General features: G+C 36.1%; 1 protein-coding gene across 1 annotated transcript in view; it reads left to right on the forward strand.

Moving 5' to 3' along the window:
* LOC112045330 (frizzled-4) overlaps window positions 1-25,128 on the forward strand; it is a 61,127-nt gene extending 35,999 nt beyond the window's left edge. Inside the window, exons 2-3 of the mRNA XM_024081478.2 lie at window positions 19,040-19,212; window positions 22,379-25,128. Of these exons, the coding sequence (XP_023937246.1) occupies window positions 19,040-19,212; window positions 22,379-23,016 (811 nt within the window). The 3' untranslated portion in view covers window positions 23,017-25,128. The remainder of the gene's footprint in view (window positions 1-19,039; window positions 19,213-22,378) is intronic.
* The last annotated feature ends 1,758 nt before the right edge of the window (window positions 25,129-26,886 follow it).

Raw genomic sequence — 26,886 nt, forward strand, 5'->3', positions numbered from 1 at the left:
GACCCCTAATAACAGACACAACTCATCTAGGTAGAAAGTTCTCAGCAATACGAATTAATCAAGGCCAAACACAAGGTAGTTACTGTAAACTGTTAAGGAGTTCCCTTAATTGTCCTTGGTCTTCATCACCAAACCCCTAAATGACAGTCACCACCTATCTATGTGGAAAGTTCTCATTAATACAAATTAATCAAGCCCAAACACAAGGTAACTGCTGTAAATCGCCAAGGAGTTCCCTCGTCTGTTTTATGACTCCATCATCAGATCGATTTTAAACCTTCATAATTTTGTATTTCTTAAAGGTACTAAATGGAAAAGTTTACGAACACACTAGACACCCATATAACTTTCGAAAGTTCCCCTCAATTTCTCCAGGATTCCTTCATCAGATCTTGTCATGATGGCAATGGGACCAAATGGGGACTATACCGTTTCAAACAAAAAAAAAATTTTTGAATTCGGTCCAGGCGTCTTTGAGTAATCGGTGTACATACATAAAAAAAAAAAAAAAAAAATACCGACCGAATTGAGAACCTCCTCCTTTTTGAAGTCGGTTAAAAATCGCTAGATGTACTATCCCTGTTCCTATTTCTAGTGGTGGGTTAGTGACTTACTTGGTAGGTAAGTATATACTTCTTTATTTCGAGCTTATATTTCGAGCTTAGAATTTCTTAAAATAAAACTTCAATATTTCAGTGCCCGACCCCGACAATATACTGTAGCCTTGAAGAAACGGTTACCTTCACTAATGTTATGAAAAGAAAAAAATTGTATTTTTGTATGTAACTACTGGACCGATTTTAAAAATTCTTCCACATATAGAAAGCTACATTATCAAGGAGTAACACAAGATATATATTATCCCCGTATTCTTACGAGAATGGAAACTACGCGGGTCAAACCGCGAGGTTTAAATATACGTATCAAATGAAGAATGCAGTTAAAAGTAAACTGAAACTTATTTAATCGCTCGAATACCATGCCGCTATTTATGGACGGAGGTTGTTTAAATTCAACGGTAAGTTAGTATGTTCAGTAAGCTAGTAAACAGTCGCTTCTAACATCCTATTCCAAATGACTACACAAACACAGCTACGGTTGGTAGAAACAAACACATTAAACAACGTGCAGCGTGCAGCAGTGTTTGTTCCTTTGTGTACTTACCGATGTTCTTAGAGGTCCCGGGTTCGAGTTTTAAAAATGTTATTAGTTTTGTCTCAAGCTTCGATAGCTCGTACAGAGGCTGGACACGCACCGCAAGGCCGTGAGTTTGATCCCCGCCCGCTGGATTATTGTCGTAACCACTCCTATAGTGCAACTGCCACTGAAATATTATTTTACTAGTAAAATGTCACTTGTCATTTTACTGACTGGAATTAATAATCGTATTATAGTACAGTGTTTTCCAACTAATGTAGGGGAATGTGAATATTGGTCATTTAAAAAAAAGAATATATTCTTTAAAATATCTCAGTAGCGGGCTAGCAACGCGGAGTTAAGGGTGCGATATAATATTATATTATTAATTAATTTCAATTAGCTTCAGTTTAATATTGTTTTCTTTTTAAATAATGACCGTTTCCACTGTTAGATCAGCTTACGAAATTTCGTAAGCTTAAGTAATCAGAACAATATTCAATTAAACAATTAAATATTTAATTTTATTAAGATTTCTATAGTAGATTTTAGAAAACTTTTGTTTACGAAAGAAGAAGGCTCGATACGGTCTCGAATCACGTTCTGTTTTGATTTTTTAATTTCCAATTCCAATTTGCATGTCGCCACGTTACAAATTTGTCTGGTTTTTGCACATAATAAGCAAATTAACTTGGTGATTACTTCGTATTTAATATTAATTACCAGTTTTTTGTCGATAATTAACTGATACAGATTTTAATTGAATTTCGATCATTAAACAAATAATTGAAAGCAACACTTTTCAATTGTATGCAATCAAGGTTTATTTTTATTTTCAGTGCATGTGGTAATCGTATTATTCGGTCCAGTTTTAAAATATGATACAATTCGGTCACCGTTTTATAAATCGATTTAAATCGGCGTCCTCTTTTTAATTTGGTTTAAAATTACGATCTCTGTTACATTTTCGTCTTTCGATACACAATTTCTTATTGAATTGACCTTTAAAACTATTTCTTTTATTGGATTTGTTTGTTATTCAAACAATCAATAAGACACTATTTGTTTTTGACTACAGTCTAAAATTAATATTAAAAAAGTGAATCTGTATTGTGTGATCTAAATTCCAAAAACAAAATGGACAAAAAAATGTATAATTTTTTTTATTTTATGCTCTAACATATTATAATAATGGATGAATAATAAGTACCAGTAATATTGTAAAGCTGAAAAATATTTAATCAATTTTCGAAAACATGCAGTAACATATCTACTAACTGGGCAAGTTATATAAAACTAGCCGACGCCCGCGATTTCGTCCGCGTGAAACTCGATGTAAACTTTCAACTACCCCTTTCCTCCCCCTACTTTACCCCTACCCTACTCCTACCTACTCCTACCCTACTTTTCTGGTTGATTTTTTACACTTTGTGTCCGAAAACCCAAATATCTTACGGAACCCTATTTTTTTCCAAAATAAAATTTTGCCTATGTTACTTGTGGATAATGTAGCTTTCGAATGGTGAAAGAATTTTTAAAATCGGTCCAGTAGTTTTTGAGCCTATTCATTACAATCAAACATACAAACAAAGTTTTCCTCTTTATAATATTAGTATAGATATTGTAAAAAGTTGGAAAGTTTCTGTAAATATACTCGTAGAACAATTATCCCCCACCTGCTGTTCTTGTACCTAGTTCTTTTTCTGGCAGTAAACTTTCTCGAAATAGTTCATAAAATAATCCTTTAACCATAAAACGTCGTAGCGTCATATATTTATCTGAATTTATAAGAACCCCGCTACGAAAACTAATTTAAATAAATTTCAGAAACATCTATAGAAAACCTCCATAGTACGTGTTTCCATTTATTTTGAAATGTACCTAATTACGTAAGCGTATAGTTTATTTTTCAAAAGCAAACCTGTCCTAACGCCTGAGTCATTCTCGTTAGTTCAAGTTAGCAGCTGTCAAATAACTACTGAATGTTTGTTTATTAGAAATAGTGCCTTAAATAAACACAATAAGTTTTATTATTCAGTGACTAATTGTGGCGTTTAAGATGTTTTCGATTCAATGAATTCGTCTTGTTAGTCGGCTTATTGTTGACCGCGTGGTGCTGCGTCCCTTTCTCGCATAATATTGTTTGTTGTATTGTTGTCTCTTTTCAGTCGTTAAAGCAAGGTCGGCTCGTTAAAAGCTCTTAACGAGAGTCGAAGGAAAAGCACGAGCCTTCCGACGGTTCCCAAACTTTACATTTACTTTTTTCTACTCGAAGGGTAAATACATATTTTTAAATTAATATTTCAAAGTTTCGATTTTTTTTTCTCTGTTGTAAAGTAGCAATTGGGTTCTTCATAAAATTACTATCTAGCTTACTTATGTGACTAATTAGTGATTTAACTTTAACCTAAACTTATAATATATTATTATTGTACTAAGATAATGTCCAATAACTTAATCTTAGTCTTTCACTAACTATTACGTCTTTAGGTCACTTTGTTCACGTGATCTTCCATTTCGAAGGTTTCGAATGTAGAGAATTGAGTTGTTTGAATATTTGTAGTACCTCTAACAGTTCGTTTCATGCAGAATGGTGCGGGTGACAGTTAGTTTTACTCTTGAAAGTTTGCCGCGATCCACGGTGATACGTATTATACCCATGCTATCTGAAAAATACTATAATGTCCATCTCCTAATTTGACTAGTCAATTAAATAATGAAGACTACTAATTATAGAATTACCTGTAGGTATTATACTTAGTATCGATTGAAATGTTGTTGGGTAAATTTTAATTGATTTACTAATGTAAATACATATTCTCAAAAAATGGTTACTGTGGCACAAATAAATTCAGCAGATATTGACACCAAACAAATTCCATTTAATTTTCAAAAATGTATGAAAAATATTAAAAAACAATAAAAAAATCAAAGGAACAAAACTTTGACATGCAACGTTCTACAATAAAATATTTCTTGAATCATAAGTTGAGAATCTCTGGATAGGCTGTACAGGCGTGTATCGCGCGTGTCTCTTTCACGCCTACATCCCATAGATAACACTATCTCTTTCACACCGTAACTCTATTCCAAACGCCTACAGACACCATTCTGTCCCGATAATCGGGATAATTGTCTGTGAAATCTTTGCCACGATCTATACATACTCGTAATACTGATATTTAATTACACTTTATCTAGATTAAATGTATAATTGATTACTCGCGACTTCAGTTAACATTATCACTAGGCATAATGTATGTTTCTGATTTAAATGTAGCGTAGATTTTATGTTCCCTCCTCCTAAGCTTTCGCACTTTAGACGCACTTTCAAAAATTTAGTCCTATTTTTAGGTAAATATTAAATGTTCTAATCCTTGTTAATCTAAACATTAATTTAATTTAAAGTTTTTGACATTTATTATCACCATTATCTTATAATATTAATACTTGACGTTTCGAAAGTACTTGTAAATTATGCCTAATTGAAATAAATGAATATTAACTATTGACTTAACAAACTAGGTAGTGTTGTGTTTCGACTAACAAGCTATATCTTTATAGTTACAGCTGCTACCCTATTCTCTAACTTGGTCTTAATTAACATTCTATTAAAATAAACATCAAATCATCTGAAAAATGGCATGTACCTACTGTGTAATATCCACGAAGGGTTGTCAGTAGACACCGTATGACATTTACATAGAATATCAATTCCGTACAGCAGGTAGCTGGTTTTTGGATAAAATATAATTCATCGCACGAAGCTTTGTAGCGAAGTACTCCGCTTTTTAATACATCAAGGTTAAGAAAATTTTACACTTTGAAATAGTTTTTTTGGTTTAAAATTAAAGTATATGAAGGTAATCATAAAAATGAGATTTTACACTATGTTTAGTCGAAATAGCTGACCCTTCTGGTAGGTAATATTATGTATACTAGTAGGTTACAACAATAATGAAATATCCTAATAATATTATGCGCGGACAAATTTACAAATAAGTGAAGTAATTTGCTTTTTTCATAAATTATTTATTAAATGTTAAATATTTTGTCCTGAAATACCAATCAGCAAGTGTGGTGAGCCTACTTGTTTATAATGGAGGCAATGCTCCCGTGAGCCGAACAAAAATAAGAAGAAAAAAAAGTGGTATTTCTGTGGAAAACGACTCGCCATCGACTCGTTACCGATCAATTCTAGACACCATATTCGTATCGTAATTATATTTTACACGTAATTCGATTAACGCGTATTTTGATTACAATTGGGTGCGCATCGTTAGACCGGAATACAAATACTCAAATAATAATAGACGAGCGCCAAGAAGCAGTATAATATTTTTTAACAACAAAAAAAAAATTAGTCGTCTAAAGCAAAATAACACTTACATTTTGCACCTTCAATACTTTAACTTGAGTTTTTACCTTAACTTTGTCATTGATGTAACAGGACGGCCTGCGAATCGCTAACAACTATGAGTAAATGTAATTGGTTTTACATATATGAAATCCCGTTAATTCGGGGATTTCACAAATGTAATATCGGGATTTCATCCATCCCGTGATTCCGAATACCGGTATCCCCAACTGTAAGCAAGACTTAAGAGGTCTGTAGCCGTCTTACTGAGGCGTAGGTGTTAAGCTAATGTTCCTGTATTTTCATCGGCATCTATACCTACCCTATATACATATATATACCGGAAACCAGAAATACTGCTTAGTGGCGTAAATAAGCGTAACATACAAAATTGCGTATGCCGCATACAACAAACCAGTAGATACAATTTAATATTTGAACTACAGAGAAAATCACTGCTAGCGCGTATAATCTAACGGCACATACAAAATGGCGGGCATCCACAAATAACAAACAGAATAAAAAATACATCCAAAACAAGTATCGGACATTTACCCAACACAAACAAGCACGAAAATATTTAAGTGTACAATAAAGCTGAGCAATAAAGCGGTGCCGGTCAATCCGTCAAACGGTAATCACCTATTATAAACCGGTAACTTCGTGCCGTCTATAACTAGACGCTTAACGCCTACGCTCTTGATCAATCTTGACATCGATTGGGAGTCACAACGCTGTAAAGGAGAATTTACATTCAACTTAAGTTGCAGAGTCTACTGATTTTCATCATTATTACAATTTTTAATGGCCCCACGATCTAAGTCCGGACCAAGAATTTTTACTGAAAATTTCTTACAAGAAAAGCTGCTGTGTGTCATAGTTTGCTTAGCTAAGTTATAATTGCTATTAGATTGGACTCAAATTTGGTCTATATATGCGAAACATATCAGAATAAAGAAATTAGGGCAAATTTTTCTTAGCAAACATTGTGAATCTAAGATGTTAGAGATCTTATGTTTACATAAAGCTCATTTTAAATATATATAGTATCATTAAAAATTGTGAAATTTGCCACAGAGATAGATAATAGTATCCTGGAGACGGAAATAGGAAACTTTTATCTCAGTAATCAAAGATTTATAGCTGGTTAATGGCTGGTTCTTAAAAATCTAATTCCACGCAAATCGCGGTTGCAGTTAGTGTCTAATAAACCTAAATAACATGAAGCGCGGTCACCCAGATTCACATACCAGTATTTAGCCAGAATAGAATATTTGTCTGAACGCTGTTTGTGAAATTATGAATGTCTTCTAACATTTTTTTATAGATTATAGTGACATTACAAATCTCATAGTTAAGTTACTAAGACGGTTTTTGCTTTATTCTATTTTTTACGTAAATTGGTTAAAATATGTTATAAAATTCTTTATCTAGATAATTAAATATTGTAGGTAATAGAGATTTTTTTCTCTAATATTTTATTTCAATTCTAAATTCCGAAGTTAGCCGAGAATTTCCGAGGTTGTTGTACAAGCTCCTTTAAGCATGTCATGATCGTTCATAGCGAAGCGTTCGACTTTGACTTTCGAAAGCTTTCCGACTCAAAGTACTTGAATTTAACAGATTGTAATAAAAGGCTAGTCACTTTTATCCGAATTTGACGGGTTTACAGACGAGTACCAACAATAATCAGAGTTCCTTCACGCCGATTGCTTCACATGTTTTCGTTCCAACCAGTTTATTATGACAGTAAAAAGATAACGCGCCTAATTAAAATGTGTTTCATTGTTGGTTAGGCAAATAAAAGGTAATTAGATACGAATATTAATATTATCTTGATTTAATTTGTAATAAACATAAGTAAGCCGGTGTTCTATTATTAATTAACAAAATGTGGAATTTCCCACTTCTTAATTACCACTAAAAGTCACACCATAATCTGTTACTTTGCGATGTTCAACTCATGTTTAGTATACGTCTTTTGTTCTGCAATTTAAAGTAAAATGTTCTAGAAACAGTTTAACATGTACCTACTCAAAACATTTATAAAAACTATGTATAAAAGCTAAAACTTATATAGATGTTTTTTAGGTTGTGGGGGTTGTACCCAGGTAACCAATTAGGGATGTTGTTACTACATTTACTCCTCTTTCTTCTCTAATTAATATATATAATATAATTCCTAATTACCCTAATTTTCGCCCACTAAATATGAGGAACACAATAGTAGTAGGTAATTTAAGGAAAATCGATTGACGATTAAGGGATACTCGTATCAAAAAGGTTTAAATTTATTTATATGAAAATATGCCGAGAAAACATTACTTTCCCTGCACAATTCGTCTCCCCGGACTAAAAGAATAATATAAATATCAAATTACAAAAGTTATAATTGTTAAATTATTAGTGGTGTACTATTTACCCGTAAACATGAATGTTTTGCGGGTAGCTATTATTTACACGTTTAAATAAACAGTCATTGTCTATTTTCCTAGAACGGTGGGTTCTTGTAAAATGCAAACTTTACTTAATACGAGTTTACCCTATATGGGAAATGTTGACAGTAAACTTTTTTTCATCAGAAATGGGAATCGTCAGAAATATCCCAGTCGATGTTGCCTTCTTTTTAATGACGGTGGGAGTTAGTTACTTCAAGGAGTCGTTCGGGACAAAAAATATTCATGACACCTCATCTCATTCTGATTACCTCGGAGGTAACGATATTTTTTATTGTGTAGAGCCTCATCATCGGCGTGTACTTTATAATTTCTCGTGTATTTTTATTATAACATGTCGAAAGGAACTTTTTGTAAACTAATAAATCCGCTGCTACTTCGGTTGCTTGTAGCAAAGGTTTTCTGCAAAGGTCCGTAATTCTAATTAAAGTAAATATTGTTATTACATTATCAGTATTGATTATTATTATTATAAAGCGTATTAAACTACTGTTAAGGTCAATGAATAATAAAATAAAAACTAGCTAAGTGTGTGCTCATAGTACCTAATGACTAGTGGTTTTGTGTAGGATTTACTGTAAGGATCCACTTAAGATTCAAGAGTTAGTCTGTTGCCAATCAGCGGTGCTAGTGAACACGAAAAGAAATGTAAATAGCCCGAATTTGTATGCGACCCGAACATTATGTTAGGCCAGGCGGTGCAATATTATGTTAATTCTATTGAGTAAGATATATATTTTCTCATTGTAACCTTTGGATACGATTATAAAAGACCGAGTTGTACCGAGGGTTCCTTACATTGATAGTAAAAGTTTTAATTTTAATTACGTAAGTGTGAAAATCGAACTTAACGGATTGAAAAGAAACTAATTTGAGGGACAAACTCAACTTACCCATTTTTACCATCAAGAAAACTGTTAACAGCATAACGAAATTTTTTTATTAGGGAATTTATCCACTATTTTGTCCATTAGAATGACAAATGTCATGATTCTAGCTCTACCCTATTTTATTCCCTCGTGTGTCAAATATGCCTACAGCATATCTTTTTGAATACTTTGACTTGAAGTTTAATTTTGACAGCTCCAAAGGATTGCAGACATGAATATTTAGTATTAATTTCAAATTGAGAGAGAGGTATGAAAGATGTAAAACCCTAAAAGCGATCCGTTTTTCTATTGAACTACTGAACCCTACAAATAATAAATGATTAATGAATGGCCGCTTGTGAAAATAAACTATAGGAAATCAGATAGAGTGGACAGCTTTCAGTCCATACACAAAATAAACCCAATCAACATAACAGAACCGTAAAAGAAAACTCGTACAGGTAGCTAACGAGGGAGCTGTGACCAACTAGAACTGGTTGCCTTCTTTGTACGTAAGCTTGTTCTTAGTACTGTGTCCGATTAATATTTATTAGTTCAAAGGAAGATTGTATGGAAAGGTAATTAGATACGGTTAGAAACGCAGCGAAAAACCAGTAGAAGGCAAAGCCTCAACGTCGAATACTTTGTCTTTTACCGCAAATAATTAATTGTTCCGGTCTATTGGCTATGAGTTTTTTGATCGACATACCTAACTTTTAAATATTTTTTAATTAATAAGCATTTTAGAGCAAGTATTGTAGTATTTTTCCCTCTCATTCTAAGAGGCTCGAGCTCTGCAGTGAGCCGAGTATGGGTTGATAATGAACGAGCGATTGTTGTATTTGAGAGCTGTGATAGCCCAGTGAATATGACCTCTGCCTCCGATTCCAGAGGGTGTGGGTTCAAATCCGGTTCGGGGCATGCACCTCCGACTTTTCAGTTGTGTGTAATTAAAAAATTAAATATCACGTGTCTCAAACGGTGAAGGAAAAACATCGTGAGGAAACTTGCATACCAGAGAATTTTCTTATCCTCTGCATGTATCAAGTCTGCCAATTCGTATTAGGCCAGCGTGGTGGACTATTGGCATAACTCCTCTCATTTTGAGAGGAGACTTGAGCTCAGCAGTAAGCCGAATATGGGTTGTAATGATGAAGTATTTCATACTAGCAGAGGCCCCGCGGACTCACTCGCGTTCCCATTTCCGTGCGAATACGGTGTTAGAATATAGCTGCATTGCTACTCGGTCAAGATGTAGCTTTATAACGGTGAAAGAATTTTTAACATAGGTCGAGAACAAAGAAAAGCAAAAAAAAAAATTTTACCTCTTCATAATAATAGTTGAGATAAATCGAAATTGAAGCAAATTGTAAACAAAACAAAACTTTCACATGATACAAAATCTATCCAGTTTAAAAGAAGTTCTAGAAAATCTGCAGTTGACTTTGTAAACAAAATATAAAACAGGATTTCTGTTTGTTTATTTTCCAACGTAAGTACACGCGTCGTAATCCGCGATCCATCATTCTTTCCCCTTTATCATCAATCATTTTAAAATCATCGATCTCATATCTAATCTACGGGCTTAAATTTGACCAGCCCATCAGACCTGCGATATTGGTTGGAGGATGTTTTTTTACATAATAAAACTAAAAGATCAGGCGCCTAACACAGGTCTAATGAAATTGGTTAATATAACGCAGCGGTTCAACTATATCCATATTTAGCCACCTGCTGTGAACGACTTTGCCATTTTGTATACACTTTAAAGGTGCTTAAGTGCCTTCGACTTATATAAATACTAGCGGATGCCCACGACTTCGTCCACGTGAAATTTAGTTTTTCACACATCTCTCGAGAACCATGGATTTTTCCAGGATGAAAATGTATGCCTATGTGTTAATCCAGAGTAAAATCTATTTCCATTCCAAATTTCAGCCAAATCGGTTTAATAGTTGTGGCATTAAAGAGTAACAAACACCCAAACAAACATACATCCATAAAAACTTTCACGTTTATAATATTAGTGGGAAGGCACTCATTCTTTCTTCACACTACATCCATTAATAATAGTATTGTCAATAATATAAATAATATAAAAACTTGCAATCATTCATCACCTTTGTCCCTATCACCAATTTAAAAAATATTAGCCGCTTAATTTAGAAAGAATTCTTATGAAATGTAAAGTATCCTTTCTGTAAAACAAAATTTTGTATTTTTTTAAAAAGCCAAAATATTTTCGCGTTACTAGTGCCTAAAGCTTTTCACTCGTAACTAAATATATGGATTAGTTAGATCTATCCCAGAACTCAAAAACATTCAGAAGGTAAAGAAATTGAAACAGGTAGGTATATGGTATAATTTATCTCTTTCCTGCGCCAAGTAAGAAATGGGAATGTCTTCCGCATGCCATAAATATTATGTGCTCCCATAAAGCTTGATGTTACAAAAAATAGCTAACACAAATAAACAGTAACACATCCATTTCATTTCATCTGCTTCATCTCCGCAAAGTGCAAAGCGCAAGCGAGGAGTGAGCTAAGCGATGAGATTGGAAAATTGGACATAGCTAGATTTCAGAGCGAAGCTAAAAACATTTGACGGTCTTGCATTTTTTACATCGGTTATCTATATTTATAAATGAAAGTCGTGTTACATTATTTTTTATATACGTATATGTATATACTGCCACTTTACGTAAAATGAAGATATTTAGGTATGTCAATATTTGAATGGTACACCGAGATACATGATAACCCTGTTACCTTTAACCCTGTAACCCTGTACCCTGTAATAATAACGAGATTATAATTTACCTGAGCCAATTAAGAAAATTAAAATTCCTAAACCAACCTGTGTTGGGAATCGAACCCAGGACTTCTCTGTTGAGAACTACAGCACTATCAACTGCCAGAGAGGTCGTAAAAAAAGAAGTAGTTCCCTAAATCATGAAAGCGCACACATTACTAATCAACAATCGTGCGGTTCCAAAGAAGTCTGCGAGCAACCTTATGTGCAATCGGCACATTAATATCATACACGATCCCTGTGAAAGCGACGCGCAACAGAAATAGTGCATCCTGTCGAGATGCGTTGCAGACGTATACGAATTGAACGGATAATCGATTTTAGGAGCTCCCGAAATAAACCGGGTCCCTCGCCCGTCGACGCATGCATCATCAACGAACGTGTTCTAGTACAAGATCCGACATAAGAAATGTATACCCTCATCTGTTATTTATTTATACTAATACTAGCGTGATTTCGTCCGCGTGGAATTCAGATTTTCATAAATCCCGCTGGAAACATGGACATTTCCAGGATGAAAAGTAGCCTATGTGTCTAAACTACAAACTGCCTCTACTTCAAATTTCAGGTGATTTGGCTCAGTAGCCGAGGCGTGAAAGAGTAATAAATATTAATACCATCAAAATCATCAGGTTTTCGCAAATCTCGGGAATCTGTGAATTTTTTCGGGATAAAAAGTAGCCTATGTGTTAATCCAGAGTAAAATCTATTTCCATTTAAAATTTCTGCCAAATCGCTCCAGTAGTAGCGGCGTTAAAGAGTAACTAACATCTAAACTTTCGCGTTTATTTATTAGGATTATAAAGAGGAAAGATTTTAATGTTTCTTATTTGCATTGAATAAGCTGAAATAAAAATTCTGTCTCTGTTAAATTGCTTTTTCGAAAAAAGTTAAAAAAGCAATCTCTTTTATTCCTGAATTACCTAAGCCTAAAGTTGGAAACATCTTATATAGGTTAAGTCAATTTCATATATTTATTTGAAGCAAGCAGTTTTGTTTCATTTGTGCGAATTTTTAACCAACTTCAAAAAGGACTCCTCCTTTTCTATTTTCTCAAGTTGATTGGTTAGTTTTTTTTACCATTTATTTGGGCCCCTCAACTAATTTTGATACGGGGCCCCTGCAAGGCACGCTACGCCATTGCTGCATTAAGTTGCCTTTGATCTAGTTTAGTTCTAGGTATTACCTATTTGCAATGTATCACTGACTCACTGTGAATATTATCTATAGTTTTTTTCTTATTACTAATAAATAACAGATGAACGTATATATTCCTAATCCGGATCTTAGACCTTTCCGGCCGAAATTATTTCAGCTCCGTAATAAACTTCGTAAGTCATAACAACGTCAAAGAACGAGGCGATATATAAAATGTGGAGATATAAAAGCCAATTATTAGCTATAATCAACGTAAACACGGTTTTTAGTATCCGCTATTTCACAGACATCCGCGATAAAACCGAATGAAAAGCCAGAAATATCTCATGTGTTAAAATCTTTCAGCTTTGTTTTTAGAAGATATAATTTCCTTGCATTTTTGATACTTTACCGTTTAAATTAACTCACCCTAGCATTCCTAGCAATACATTTAGGCACGGAATTATAAAAAAATCTTGATATACATTATTTTCAGCATTTTTCTGGTAGTTCACGTGACAATTTTTACAAAAGTAACTTGAAAAATAAAGGACTTTCCATACGAACTTTCAACCCCTATTTCATTTTCGTAACAAAAAGTATATAACCTTTTTCGTCTCAAATCGTGCCAAGATTCATTTAAATTCATTCAGTAGTTTCAGCGTAATGCCCGGTTAACAAAAAGACGGACAGATAGACAGATATACAAAATTAAATTGGATTCTAAAAACCCAAAAGAAGTACAAAAGTACAACAGATGCCATTTGCTCTTGTAATAAAATTCTATTGAAATGAGTATTTGTAAAATGGCATCGTAACCGAAGCTGTAAATGGGGCCGTCTACGTAAATAGTTCCGTTGGTGTTACATTTTATTATTACGATTGAGGAGATTCTTTACGACTGCCTTTATACTCGTCTCGAGTCTTCTGCTTCCCGAACTTTTAAATCGGACCGGGTCTAAAGCCATCGGGAATAGTAACAATCATTAAAAATGCACCGACAAATAGTATCTATACCTACCTACTTTTACTGCCTCATTGATCCCGTGGTTAGCTGGTTCAGCTACGAACAATGAGGTCCAGGGTTCGAATCGGGATTCGAACCCTGGTCAGGCCAACAAAAACAAAATGGGTTATTTGGATTTTTTTCTTACAAGGAAAATCTTAATAGCAGCCTGGAGTTCGGAAGTTGGCGGTGTTAGTACACCCCCGTGCCTCGGAGAGCACGTAAAGCCGTCGGTCCTGCCCCTGATCTCTCACCGGTCGTGTCGGTCTGCCGTCCCATCGGATTTCGAGAGTGAGGGAAGAGAGAGTGCACCTGTGCCTGCGCACACACTTGTGCACTATAATATCTCCTGCGTAATTGGTTAATCTCACCATAAGATTAGCCGCCGTGACCGAAAAAGTCGGTCGGGAGCATATTATTATACCTACCTACACCTACATCATGCAATTTAAAATCAGTTTTTTCTGTAGAATATAATTATATTATGATGATTCTTAAAAACGAATGTCTTTGATAGCTAAGACCTGAAATTAGCGTTATATTAATCCTAACTTTAAGCACCTTTATCTATTTCAGTATATAACAGCATTTGTAATTTGTAAAATATAATAAAACTAGCAGACGGCCCGCGGTTTCACCCGCGTAGTTTAGAGAATGCAGGGATAAAATATAGCCTATGACACTCACAAATAACGTGGCGTTGAAGGAATTTTCAACATCGGTTTAGTAAATCCATAGATTATCCTAGCTGCAATACCATAGTCTTATACTCCTTTTTCTGCTATTTTCATATGCACTTTAACCGTCCCAGCCTTATAAAACTGTTGAAGCCTTGTAGCACAAATATTTGAATTTACATTTTAGTTGTTTTTTTTTTAATTTTATAGCGTGAAAGGATCGGTTCCAGCAAGATAATATTATCAATTAATGGTCGATCGAGGTGCGACACGCCGCACTTAAAATAAGAAAAAGAATACAAATATTTAAAAGCTTCCAGCCTGTTCACGCCTCTGTGGTAACGATGTTTGCATTCAGAATGATTCATTTTTATCCTGTGGCTTCATTATGTAGGAGTATCTAATGAAAAATACACACTGAGTACCTACTACTTTATCATATAACTACATACATACATATATACCAGATACCTACTACAATTATTTTTTATATTTATTTTCATATTTGCCAAATCTGGTAAATATAAATGCCTAATAGTAAGTTGGAAAGACTGTGTAAAGAGTAGAATCGAATCCACCTCCGTTCTTGTTTTTCTCACGGGCCCATGCGTGGCACGTCCAAGACATTCGCCTCTTGTGTGCAGTGTCGTTCGCGCTCTACAATTGTAGAGGTAGAGAGAGTTGTGAGTGGTCATTGGATGACCTCCTGCCCTGTTGGGGTTTGTTCTATTGTATCTTCTTGGCTATGTAAAGTTGTGTAGCCTTGAGAGTTTCGTCCAGGTAGAGCCGGACATAAGTCTCACGATGAAGTCATTTGTCTTCTTGAAGGATATCCCGTGGGAGAGCCAGTCGATCGGGCGGGCGTGCGTGCCACGGCGCTATGATGTGCGGGTGTTACGTCTCGTCTCGGCGTAGACTAGGATCGCTTGATTGATTATGGCCGAGTCTAGGTCCTCGATACGGAGGTCTCTGGGATGGTCAGATTCCTCACGTATCTAGGGGCGTTCGCGATATGGCGCAGGGCCGTGGACTGTTGGGATAGTAGAGGCTTTTGGTTGCTCAATAAACCACTGTGTTGAGTATTTGAGTCCCACCATTTTTACTGTGGAAAAATGTAAGCTTTCAGTGAGAAACAAAATTGTTTACGCCTTGATTCAATATACAATATACACAACAATACCCATAGCTTACTTGCTGTTCCACCCATGTATAGTTTTTGAAGTGAATATTTTGAACTGGAGTCTGGAAGTGCATTTCAAATAGCCTGTCAGTTTACTCAAATATTTAAAATGCTCTCTACATCGGGACAGTTTTCCTCTTTACTCTGCTCTCTACATCGAGACAGATAGCAGACATTCACTTAGGAGTTTGCATACAAATGAAAAAATTATAAAAACCAAGCTGGCTTTAACCACATTGTACACGAAAGTGAACAAGTATACTATAAGAAACTTAAGCTAACAGATACAAATCCTGCCCACGAGGAATGTTGCCACGAAGTCAATATGAATATCTGCAAATAATAAGTCAGTCAGTAATTACGAGTACCTACCTATAGCGTAATATGAATATAATAAAGAACTTGCACGACTCTACAACTTAGAGTTAGCGCTCAAATCTCAATATCACTTGGAACTTCTGAAAATACCTTCGCATAGAGTTATACGGCTGTTTGACAATGTAAAAAATTAAACACTCACTCATATTTCTATTGACCACTAACATGCCAATTCTCATACCTTTCTATACCTCTATTCATAATATGAAAATGATAAAGATTCACAATTTGGCATTTTCAGTCATAGCGAAAATTTCAGATAAATACAACTGCTTGATCATTGTATCTTTATTTAAGCAAAAAATGGGCAATTAACATTTTTATACAGATGTTGGCATACAATAATAATTCCATGTAGCAGGCTCTTCTGAAAATATCAGTAGGTATGTACAGAATAGGCAATCGACTATGTTTAAAAGAAGCAATCGTTGTAAAAACTAAACAGTTAAACTATTGACTAAAAACATGCCAGTTCTCATACTTGTACCATTCCAATACCTAATTATCACAATGCAAATCATACAAATATTAGACACCCACAATGTTAGCCGACATGTGTTGGTCGTGGCCCGTATAAACACGCCAGTGCAGTGGAACAAACATTGGTGTTTGGACTATCGCCACTTTTGGCTCTGTTCAAATAGAGACCGCTGTTTGTTCAAGTGCCAGTGACACGCCACTGCAGGCGAGCTTGTCCAAGTTAATTGTACCCCTGGGGGTCCTTATGCCTAACCTCAACTCCGTACAACGTAAAGTGAGTTCAAGATACCGACAGCTCAACTTATAATGGTGTCGGTAAAACAAGGCGATACCTTTCTTGTCCCTTCGGGAGGATTTACCTGTCGCGGGCTTTAACGAGCTTAAGAGCCCTGAGGACTGTAATTTACATCAACTCAAGCTGCCATGTTGGATTAGTACGTTTTGGGCAAAGCGCAATCTTTGACAGGGTATATTACAGCAACTTTTTCAGTAGAACTGTAGTAGTAGAAGTAAAACTCGATAGTAGTTTTAGTAGAACTTAAAAAATGTTTAGTTTCTCTAAAAGTGTTATGTTCACCTTATTGAGTTTTGAATTCATCTTTTCTACTGTACTAAGCAATTTTAAGTTCAGAATCACACTGATGCGTTGTAAGCTCTGTGTTTTTTACGCTTTCACGTCTAAAAGAAACCGACTTTCAAAATTCTATCGCACTAAGGGAAAGTTTCATTATCAGTGAGTAACATATGCTATATTTCATTCCATGGTGCCACAGACAGACATACACGTCAGATTTATAGACCCCTCTTTTTGCATCGGGGATTAAAAACCACGGTCGATGACAACAAGTCACGTTTAAAAATTCTAATATCAGTTATTATTATTTACAACTGATCATCTGTGGGCATTAAAATTAATAACGACCCCATTCGAAATGAATGCGCTTTTAAAAGTTTACGCCGGTCTGGCTGCCCAGAGTTATGCTTTATTTTATTTTTATTGCCGTCAGAGCAATGTATGAAAACATGCTTTAAAAATAACTTTTATTTATATTCAAGTAGATTTCTTAAAAGCGTTCTTAACATGCTACGGGTAGGTACATGACATAGAACATGTTTCAATAATTTAATTTTGTTTTGATAGGTTAATGTACCAGGTAGGTACTAGGTATATAAAATAGTAGTTTTTATATTCAACATATATATTTAAGGAAGGAAACCGCCGTGAGGAAACCTGCACACCAGAGAATTTCTTAATTCTCTGCGTGTGTGAAGTCTGCCAATCCGCATTGGGCCAGCGTGGTGGACTATTGGCCTAACCCCTCTCATTCTGAGAGGAGACTCGAGCTCAGCAGTGAGCCGTATATGTTGATAACGACGATATATCTTTAAAACTTTAATATTATTTTAATTCTGACATGCTCGTAGGTGCACTACGAAATATAACAATTATATTATAGGTAGGAAACATTTACCCATTTTGTATGCATTTTTTTTTACCATCACATCAAAACGATGTCTACAAAACGTTGTTTACGATAATATTTTTTTTTATTACTTACCTGTTCATTCGTATTTTGGCCCAACCTGTCATTAAAAACTGCATACAACGGTTACGTTATGCTCCATTACACTCATTACCTGCCTTATTAGCTACTTTAATTAATCTCCAAACATTTCATAGTATGCTAGATTGTTTATAAAATACAATTGCCACGTTCAACTTTCCTCATATGGTGAGATAATTGACTGAAACACTTTAACAAACCCACCTGCGTCAACAGCTGATTTTTTTGCTTGAATCAACCGCTTAATTAATCCCATCTTGAATTTTTACGCCCTTTTTAAATAGTATCTGCAAAGTTTTGATAGCAATAAAACAATACCGGTCAGACGGCCTATTCACTAACTTAGTCTTTAATTTACAACAAAATTGAGACGCGCGCAAGAGTCAGTCAAATTAGAGATATAATTAATATCAAATTATTAAAAACTGCATTTTTAGTATTCATTATCAATGGGCTTACATTGATAATGAAAATGAATTCATACTATAGCAGATGAGTGGATATTGCCCAGTTGCCGTTGTTATGACGTCATTTTAATTATTATCATTGGGTATTTACAGAATAAGAAAAATGCAGTTTGTAGATTTGATGCTAATTTTTATAGGTTGTCAATACACACCTAGTTAGTGAATAGCTTAGCACACCGACTCATGTTTATTCAAATAGCAAGAAAAAAAGAATTAATGAATAAGTTTATTAAGGACGCTCGTTGGCTGTCAACCAGATGTGGTTTCAAAGTCCAAGTCAAATTAATTAATTTTGTGTAGGCTTAGTTAACGAGCACTTTTGCAAGGTTAGGTTATGTTATTCGGATCACGAGATCCTGGGGTAGGATGAGGAGATGAGGAGATCTGTGGACCGCTATAATAGAATGACCATGATGACGATAATATTGAGCATCAGCCTTTACTCGTACTTACCTTTAAGCGTTTAATTCCAAAATAGTCTATTTGTTGCTAAACTAATTTCAGCGTATACATTTCCAGGTGGGTGGTAGTGACGGGTGCGTGGCGAGCGAGCGTGCTGCGCCCCCCAGCCAGTAGCGGCGCCAGGAACGACCGCCACTCCTCCCTGCTGCAGCTGGCTGCGTGGGGCGTGCCCGCCGCGCTGGCCGCCGCCGTGCTGGTCACAAGGGACGTGGATGCTGATGAGCTTACAGGTAACTGTCATGTCTAATCAGTTGCGCCCCCCGCCAGTAGCGGTGTCAGGAACGACCGTTACTCCTCCTTGCTGGTCGTCACCAGGGATGTGGATCCTGATGAACCTACAGGTAACTGTGATGTCTAATCAGATCCGTCAGTCAGTAGTGTCACCAGGAATGACCGCCACTCGTATTTATCAGTTTAGGATTTTATATTTTCGCAAATTTGCTGAGGTCATGGTCTAGTGATAGGCATCGTTCGTTGCTGGTTACCACTCTACCGACCAAGAAGTAATTGTACTACCAGTGATTTAGCGTTCCAGTATGATGACGCGTACAGCCGTCAGAAGTATGGATATAGAATAAACTTGTACCTCTTTCAAGTTACCCCGCTTCTGCCTTAAAATACATTGTCAACTTCTTGGAAATTATTATCTAATAGTCTAATTTGTGATCATTTAGAGAGGCTTTAAGATACCTGCTCAGTATTGTACGTAGGTAAGACAATAATTATGTTATGGTAACGTACTTTAAAAAATACCTCCCACAAAAGCTATGAATGGATCGCGATTCTATTATTTTAGCGTACCGAACCAATACCATTCTAATACACATCCGTATCGGCACATAATCGTAATCGCATCATACGATTCGGTCTATACGTCCTTTGATTGTTCGATCCGCGGCGTTTTCAAAGAGATTAAAATCTCATACGAGTGCACGGGAGCACGCATTCATTGCACAGTATTGGAAGAATGAGTGTTTTGTGAACTATTCTCCATTATATTCGTACTGTAGTACTAATATAACACGTGGTTTGCTGTACTTAATGAGTCACCTTCATATAAAAAGATTTCAAATTCGCGGTTCGCCAAAGCAAATGTTTGTGTTGGTCGACTCTCCAGGTGTCTGGGTGTTTAGGTATCTGGATAGATGACAGCGGGTTAAAAGAGTTACTAAATACAAGAAGATCAAAACCGTTATGTTTGGGAGTCCTTATAGACCTATGTCCAGTAGTGGATGCCCATCGGTTGAAAATGACGACGAATGACGATATTGATGCAGTGTTTGTTTTGGACTTCTCTAGTCTTCATCAATCAGCTCTTAGCCTAAAAATCCGCGAAATATAAATGTATTACTATCATAGCCAAAGTTCAGTAACCCTAAAATTTTTTATTTAACTAGACATCCGGCTCGAAGGACCAATTGTTCTAAAGTTGTCATAAAAATATTAAACCTTATAATAACCAAAGTGTAAGCAATGAAGGTTTTGACCAACACCGTAAGAAGCTTTCACTAGGCCGTTGTATAAAGAATTCAAGAGTGAAATACTGCAAGCATTTAATTCTTGAAATGGCGCGACGCCTTTTGTGTGATGTAAATATGCGTAATTAAATGAGAGAGAATAACAATCAACATACTCATATTTTTACTCAACTAAATCCTTCTTCTACTCGTATAATTATAATATTACAGCGGCGTGCCCTGTGCTACTAATATTATCAAGAGAGACTTCTTATCGCGTAAACCCGTGATTATTAAATCCTTTATTTAACGGATACGACCATTTGAAGAACGCCGCTGTTTGATAAAATATTCTAAAAACTTGGAATTAATACCACAACACGTGAATTTAAAAAAGAAACCGACTTTAGATAACAAGTACAGTACCAAGTTTATGTAAGCTCTTTCTATATGTATTTAAAACAAAGCGCTTACTTAAAACAGTAGATTCCTTTCGTCATAGAATAAGTGTTAGTACGTAATGGTATTGGTTTAGTCCAATAAAATATGAAGTATCACCAACATTCCTCACGGATAAGGTTTAAAGAGACTTTCCAGATAATTCATCTGTTTATAGAATCGAATTTTCTAATTGTATCAATTATGGATATAATTAACCTATGATCATATATGAGTAAGTAGGTAGTATAGGGTCACCATATATATGTATTACCTATGGGGTCACTTAGAACACCTATCGTCTATCTCTTCTGAGTTCTTAGTTATTTGAGCTCACTTTTACAATCCGTCTTGTCCGAATTTAAAATTACTCTATCATTCTTATATACCCACAAATTCTTAATCGTGTTGTTAATGTTCTGACGTGTGATTGATTCTTTTGGATGAGCAAACTTAAATTAGGTTTTTAAATTCTACATTAAAATTCCATTTGAATGTGACCGATAATATGTCTGAGGACTCGGTGATTTCTGTCAGTTGAGCACTCGGCATAATAAGTTAGAGTTATAATCCTTGCATTTTATTTTTAACCCTTTTGAAGTGGGCCTGAGTGAAGTGCCAAGCGGTCTGATTCTCAGGCATATTGCAGTTTCAATCCTGGGCATTGTTCTTTTGTTAGGGTTCAGTAGCTTACACGAACTAAATACCTACTCCTTTATGTTATTCCTCTAGAATACTTAGCAATGATTTTACTAATTTCTTAACTATAGTTCTAGTGCCTATAATCTACTTCCAAGCACATATTGGACCTACAAAGATAACCACAACACTGACTTAATGCTTATGTAGGCATGCATTGGGTAAATCGACAATACTCAACAATTATATGTAAGTTATCGTATTATTTCGATTTCATTATTATGTTGAAGTGTAATATTTACAACAAACTTTTAGCAGACCAATTAATATTAATTATAAAAATACTTATAACTCAGAGTTTGTTGATAAATTTATGATCGTAGCGAACTCTAACTGAGCAAGCCCGACTCGCACTTAACCCAGTTTTATATTTTTATTATTATTTCCACTTCCATTATATCAGCAGAAAGAAATGCGCGACCATTATTCGAGCCGTTAAATACAACACCTTTCCACTTCGCACGCTCATATTTCAATTTTAAATCGGCCCTTTTATACCACTGCCTTATTCATGGAGTATTTTTTTCCTTGCATTTTGTTTGTGTAGGTGTTCGCTTTGAGGAGCGCTTTATTGGTAAATCGGAATGTTATTCTCCTCGGGAAAAAGAGTCCGTATCCGCTAAACACTCGCCGTTTTTGGACATGAATTTATTCTTCTCTTTTTTATCAATATATGGTTTCTTTAAAGCATATTAATATGTATTTTTAGTCTTACGTTGAAAATCAGCCTCCTCTGGAAATCCTGCCAAATATTTTTAATAAGTTGTTAGCTTTCTTGATACAAAGATTTTTTTTTTTGCAGGCACATGCTTCGTGGGCAATCAGTCTAGCAAATCTTTGCTAGCGTTGGTTATCGTTCCCGAAGCGATATGCTTGCTTCTGGGCAGCGTGTTCCTCGCTTCCGGCCTTCGCGCAGTGCTTCGTAAACCTGTACCGATTCCAGCTCCGGCAACGCTTCTGAATTCTGCACCGCAAGCGCACCCTGATCAGAGTCTGCTGAGGCTAGGAGCCTTCGCTGCGTTGTACGCTGTGCCATCTGCCTGCATACTGGCGACATGGGTGTATGAATATATTCTGAGAGAAAATTGGTTGGCTGCCCCCGTCCCTTCGACGGAACCTTCGACGCAACCGCGTCCAGCATTCTGGGTGTTCCTTTTTAGGATATTCGCATCACAAATACTGGGTGTCATGGTGGCGGTTTGGATAGCCACGCCACGGTTGAAGGCGCTGTGGAGGAGAATCAGTGGGCCAAGAAAACCAGCGTTAGCAAAATGCCCACCTGGTCCGACGCCTACACCGTTAACATTGCATTGCTACGCTACGCATCCGCATACGTTGACGAGACACCCACAGAAATACGCCACATACCGACCACCACAGCAACAGTCGTATAGAAAACCTCGACATTATCATTATTCTGCTGGAGAAACTATCCTATGACCGGGTGTATTCGTAAAGTTGTTCCTCTTACAAGACTGTTTGTATACAAATGCACATCTGCTATGCATTTATTATTCAGTGAAAGGTCTGATACTACTGTTATGTAGAAATATAGACCACATCAGAAGAGTGCCATTTATACTATACTTAATATAAATTAATGGAGTAATGGTTTTATCATATAGAAGACGAAATAGGTACCTACAAGTTACACAATGCGAGGTTTTCGTATGTAATAGACAACTTTTTAGAAATAATGCAGATTATTTCCAAAAAGCTGTAGGTCTAACCTAAGAATCTGTGATCGCTAGACCTTTATCATTTTATAAAACCCAAAAGTTACTCGGCCCATTGTTACTAAATTAAGTCAGTATGCTAGGCAAGGTTCCAGCTTATAACTCTCAAAGCCACCTTGATCCACAATGATCTCTATAATAATCACTGGTATTAGAAGACTTTCGTAATTATTCATGTTAGGAGTGTGGGCTGACAAACTGTTAGCTTCTATTCTTTATACAGGCAAAGGTCTGTGCCATCACAGGTTCGCGCTCAAAGTCGCTCACATCGGAGAAATTCTCCGTATCTAACTTATCCTCAAGTATATAGTCTGTGGTACAGCTACCTAAAGTTGACCTCGCAAAATCTAACAAATTATTTATAATTCACATTAAAAATGTTAATATACTTATCTATAACACTCAGACCAATTATTATATAGGACCTGCCTCGCTAGACGTTACTTTTCTGTCAAAGTATATGATCAACGATCTAATACGATTATAAAAGCTGCCTCTATAGAATTGATGTTAAATAGTTGTAATCGTGTTCGTCGGTTAAAGAGCTCCGTAAAAATACCTTTTTGTATAATTGAATTGTGTAAAAAATGGGCAAAAACTTCTAGTTTAGTATAAGATATATACCAAATCTAAGCTCGTTTTCCTCAGAAAATGACAGACAATTTTGTTTGTGACTATGAGTGCGATACAGGTCCTTCTATAATTGGTCTGAGCTATAACATTACTGACCCATCAAATGTACATAAATTATTTAGATCTTGCCACCGGGATTTACGTTGGACGTTTTAATAGAGGTATTTTACGCGGGAAACTTCGTAGGCTTCACCCCACCCAGCTAATTTGATTTTTTACGGCTCTGAGTTCTAGGCATTTTAAGCATAACCAACTTACTTCTACAGTATTACCAGCTAAAAGTAAATTCTAATTGAGTTGAGCCTGACCATAAAATAAAAAATATCTAAGTATTTTTTAACAATTTGTCATTAGTGCACAATAACTCGTGCACAATAACTTGATACCTGGCTACCAAACACAGTACAAACATCATTCGAGCCAGATGTCAAGTTAATCCGTACGAGCTTTATGTGTTTTTGTATTTTTGTGTGAGCTAAAGGTAATATTTGCCTACTCATTACATTTTACGTACCTTTATCCTGGACTAAAAATAAAAAATAAAATGTTGTGGAAAAAAATAAAATTACAATGTAATTTATTTTACTACTTTTACCTAGCTAAGTATGTGATGCAATGAAAAAGCGATTGTGGCGACTAAAGGCTGTAAAAGGAAATAACGAGTAAAGCCCAACGAGGCTACCTAGGCTCCTAAAAAATTTGTAATTTCGCTAAGAGGGTTAATTGTTAAAAATGTTGCTAGCCACTGACGATCAAGTGAACTCACATTCTTGCAGTGATAACAGCTTGACTGATCGTGTGTTGGTCACGAATGTCGCGATCGGCATGATGACATACATATAGCGACCAACACACGATCAGTTTTATCGGCAATTCACTGCATCTAATAGACTACGAATATTATTATTAATAATGAGTTAAGGTAAAAATACTTCATTGTTTTTGTAAAATTCATAAAGCACTGATTAACATAGATTTGAAAAAGACGTTAACACTGGACGATATTTAAGAAATATTATTAAGATTATATTGTACATATTTATGTTTACTACCTAAATAATTAATTGTAATGTATGTACATAATTTAATTGTGAATACTTTGTATTAGTAACTAAGTTTTTATCGATAAATAATTTAAGTGCCTTTATGTAAATATTATTAAAAAAAATTATATTATGAAGAAGGCATTTTATTTTATTAACTAAACTACACTAAAGTGCTCCCGTAAACTGCAAGAGTTACAGATGTGAAGACATCCTGACTGAGTCCATCCAAGACTGGAGTCTAAAGCGATCGTTCAGTAGAATTTGCCCATTGTCCACTGTATGATTTTTTTTTTATTCTTTACAAGTTAGCCCTTGACTACAATCTCACCTGATGGTAAGTAATGATGCGATCTAAGAGGAAGCGAGCTAATTTGTTAGGAGTAGAATGAAAATCCATACCCCTTTCGGTATGAGTTGTTTGAATATCAAGACATCAACGCCCGGGGCCCCGGGGACATGTCTACGACCGAAACACCTTGTCGTATTTATGAAGCAATCACGCAGTTGTATTCAGCGGCAAAGCTAACGGATAGGTGTTTTTCACAAATACTGCAAGTCACGAGTTGAAATGAAAGTAATTCTGGCTCTGGTCTACCTACTTGGCATCGTTAGACGAGTGTTTGTTACATAAATATAATTACTAATTACCACCAATAAATACATAGTTCAAGCAAGGCACCGAATTTTATTGACCATCTCGTCCTTTACAAATGGATTCAGTTTTAAATTAAACCACTCAATATTTTAATGGATTGTAGAATGAACACATCAACTTTTTTTTTTTTTTTCTGATTGTGTAAGTGCCGTAGGCTCCTTATGGGACCTCAGCGGCGTCACCGGGGAGTTTGGGCGAGCGCAGAAGCATCGCCTGATGGGGCCCGAAGGCAGAAGAAAGTAGTGGGCGGAACGACTCTCTAAGGGCGTCTCCTCTGAGACTCGGGCCTCGACTTAGAGGGCCGTTCGGGAAGGGTGTTTTGGCCTGAGTGTATCAGTCCGGGCGCCCCCGAGATCGTGAGTTAAAAAGCCCACGTCTGGGTGACGTCAAATATCGGGGACCTCGTCTTCGCTGGCGAAGACGCTGTGTAGCTTGTGTTTGTGTTGCCTGGGAAGCATTGTCGTTCGTTACGTCATCGTCAGGATCGTAAAGGACGTTTTTTGGGCGTCTAGATCTACAATCAGCGTTGATATCGGGGATGTAGCTGCAAGCCTCAACCACTAGTTGGTTGGGGTGGGTGGCGGCTCTCTCAAAATAAGTTTTCGAGAGCTGTTTCATATATTGGGCTATTGTGGGGAGATCTAGGTCTCTATGTAGGTCGTTATTGCGCACAAACCACGGGGCGCCCGTGGCCTGACGCATAAATCGGTTCTGAAGGACCTGAAGGGGTTTTAGGGTCGCCTTTGGGCGATGGGCAAACACTACACTAGCGTAGGTCATTATTGGACGGATGCAGGTCTTATAGAGAGTGACCTTAGAGCGGAGGGATAATTTGCTTTTAGCACATATCATAGGATAGAGACGACTCATCACATAAGCAGCTCTTTTTCTGGCTTTCTGTATGTGAGTCGCGAAGCTCATACGGGTATCAAAGGTCACACCTAGGTATTTGGCAGTGCGTTGCCACGGGATAGGTGCTCCATGTAAGGAGACCTCTTTTAAATCGAAGTAATGGCGTGCAAGTTTCCTTGAGAAGAGCACTGCTGCACTCTTCTCTGGGTTTACCTCTATCCTCCATTTGCGAAACCACTTTGCTAAGTGGAACACATTAACACAGTGACCACTTTGCATTAATAACGTTATTAATGGTCTAAGTAATTTCCTAAATGCAGATACATACCTTGTTATAAACCTTATATCTCTTAGAACGATTTTATTATTAATTACTAGCGGACTCGCT

Source organism: Bicyclus anynana, chromosome 19, assembly GCF_947172395.1.
Source record: "Bicyclus anynana chromosome 19, ilBicAnyn1.1, whole genome shotgun sequence".
In the NCBI taxonomy this organism is placed as follows: domain Eukaryota; kingdom Metazoa; phylum Arthropoda; class Insecta; order Lepidoptera; family Nymphalidae; genus Bicyclus; species Bicyclus anynana.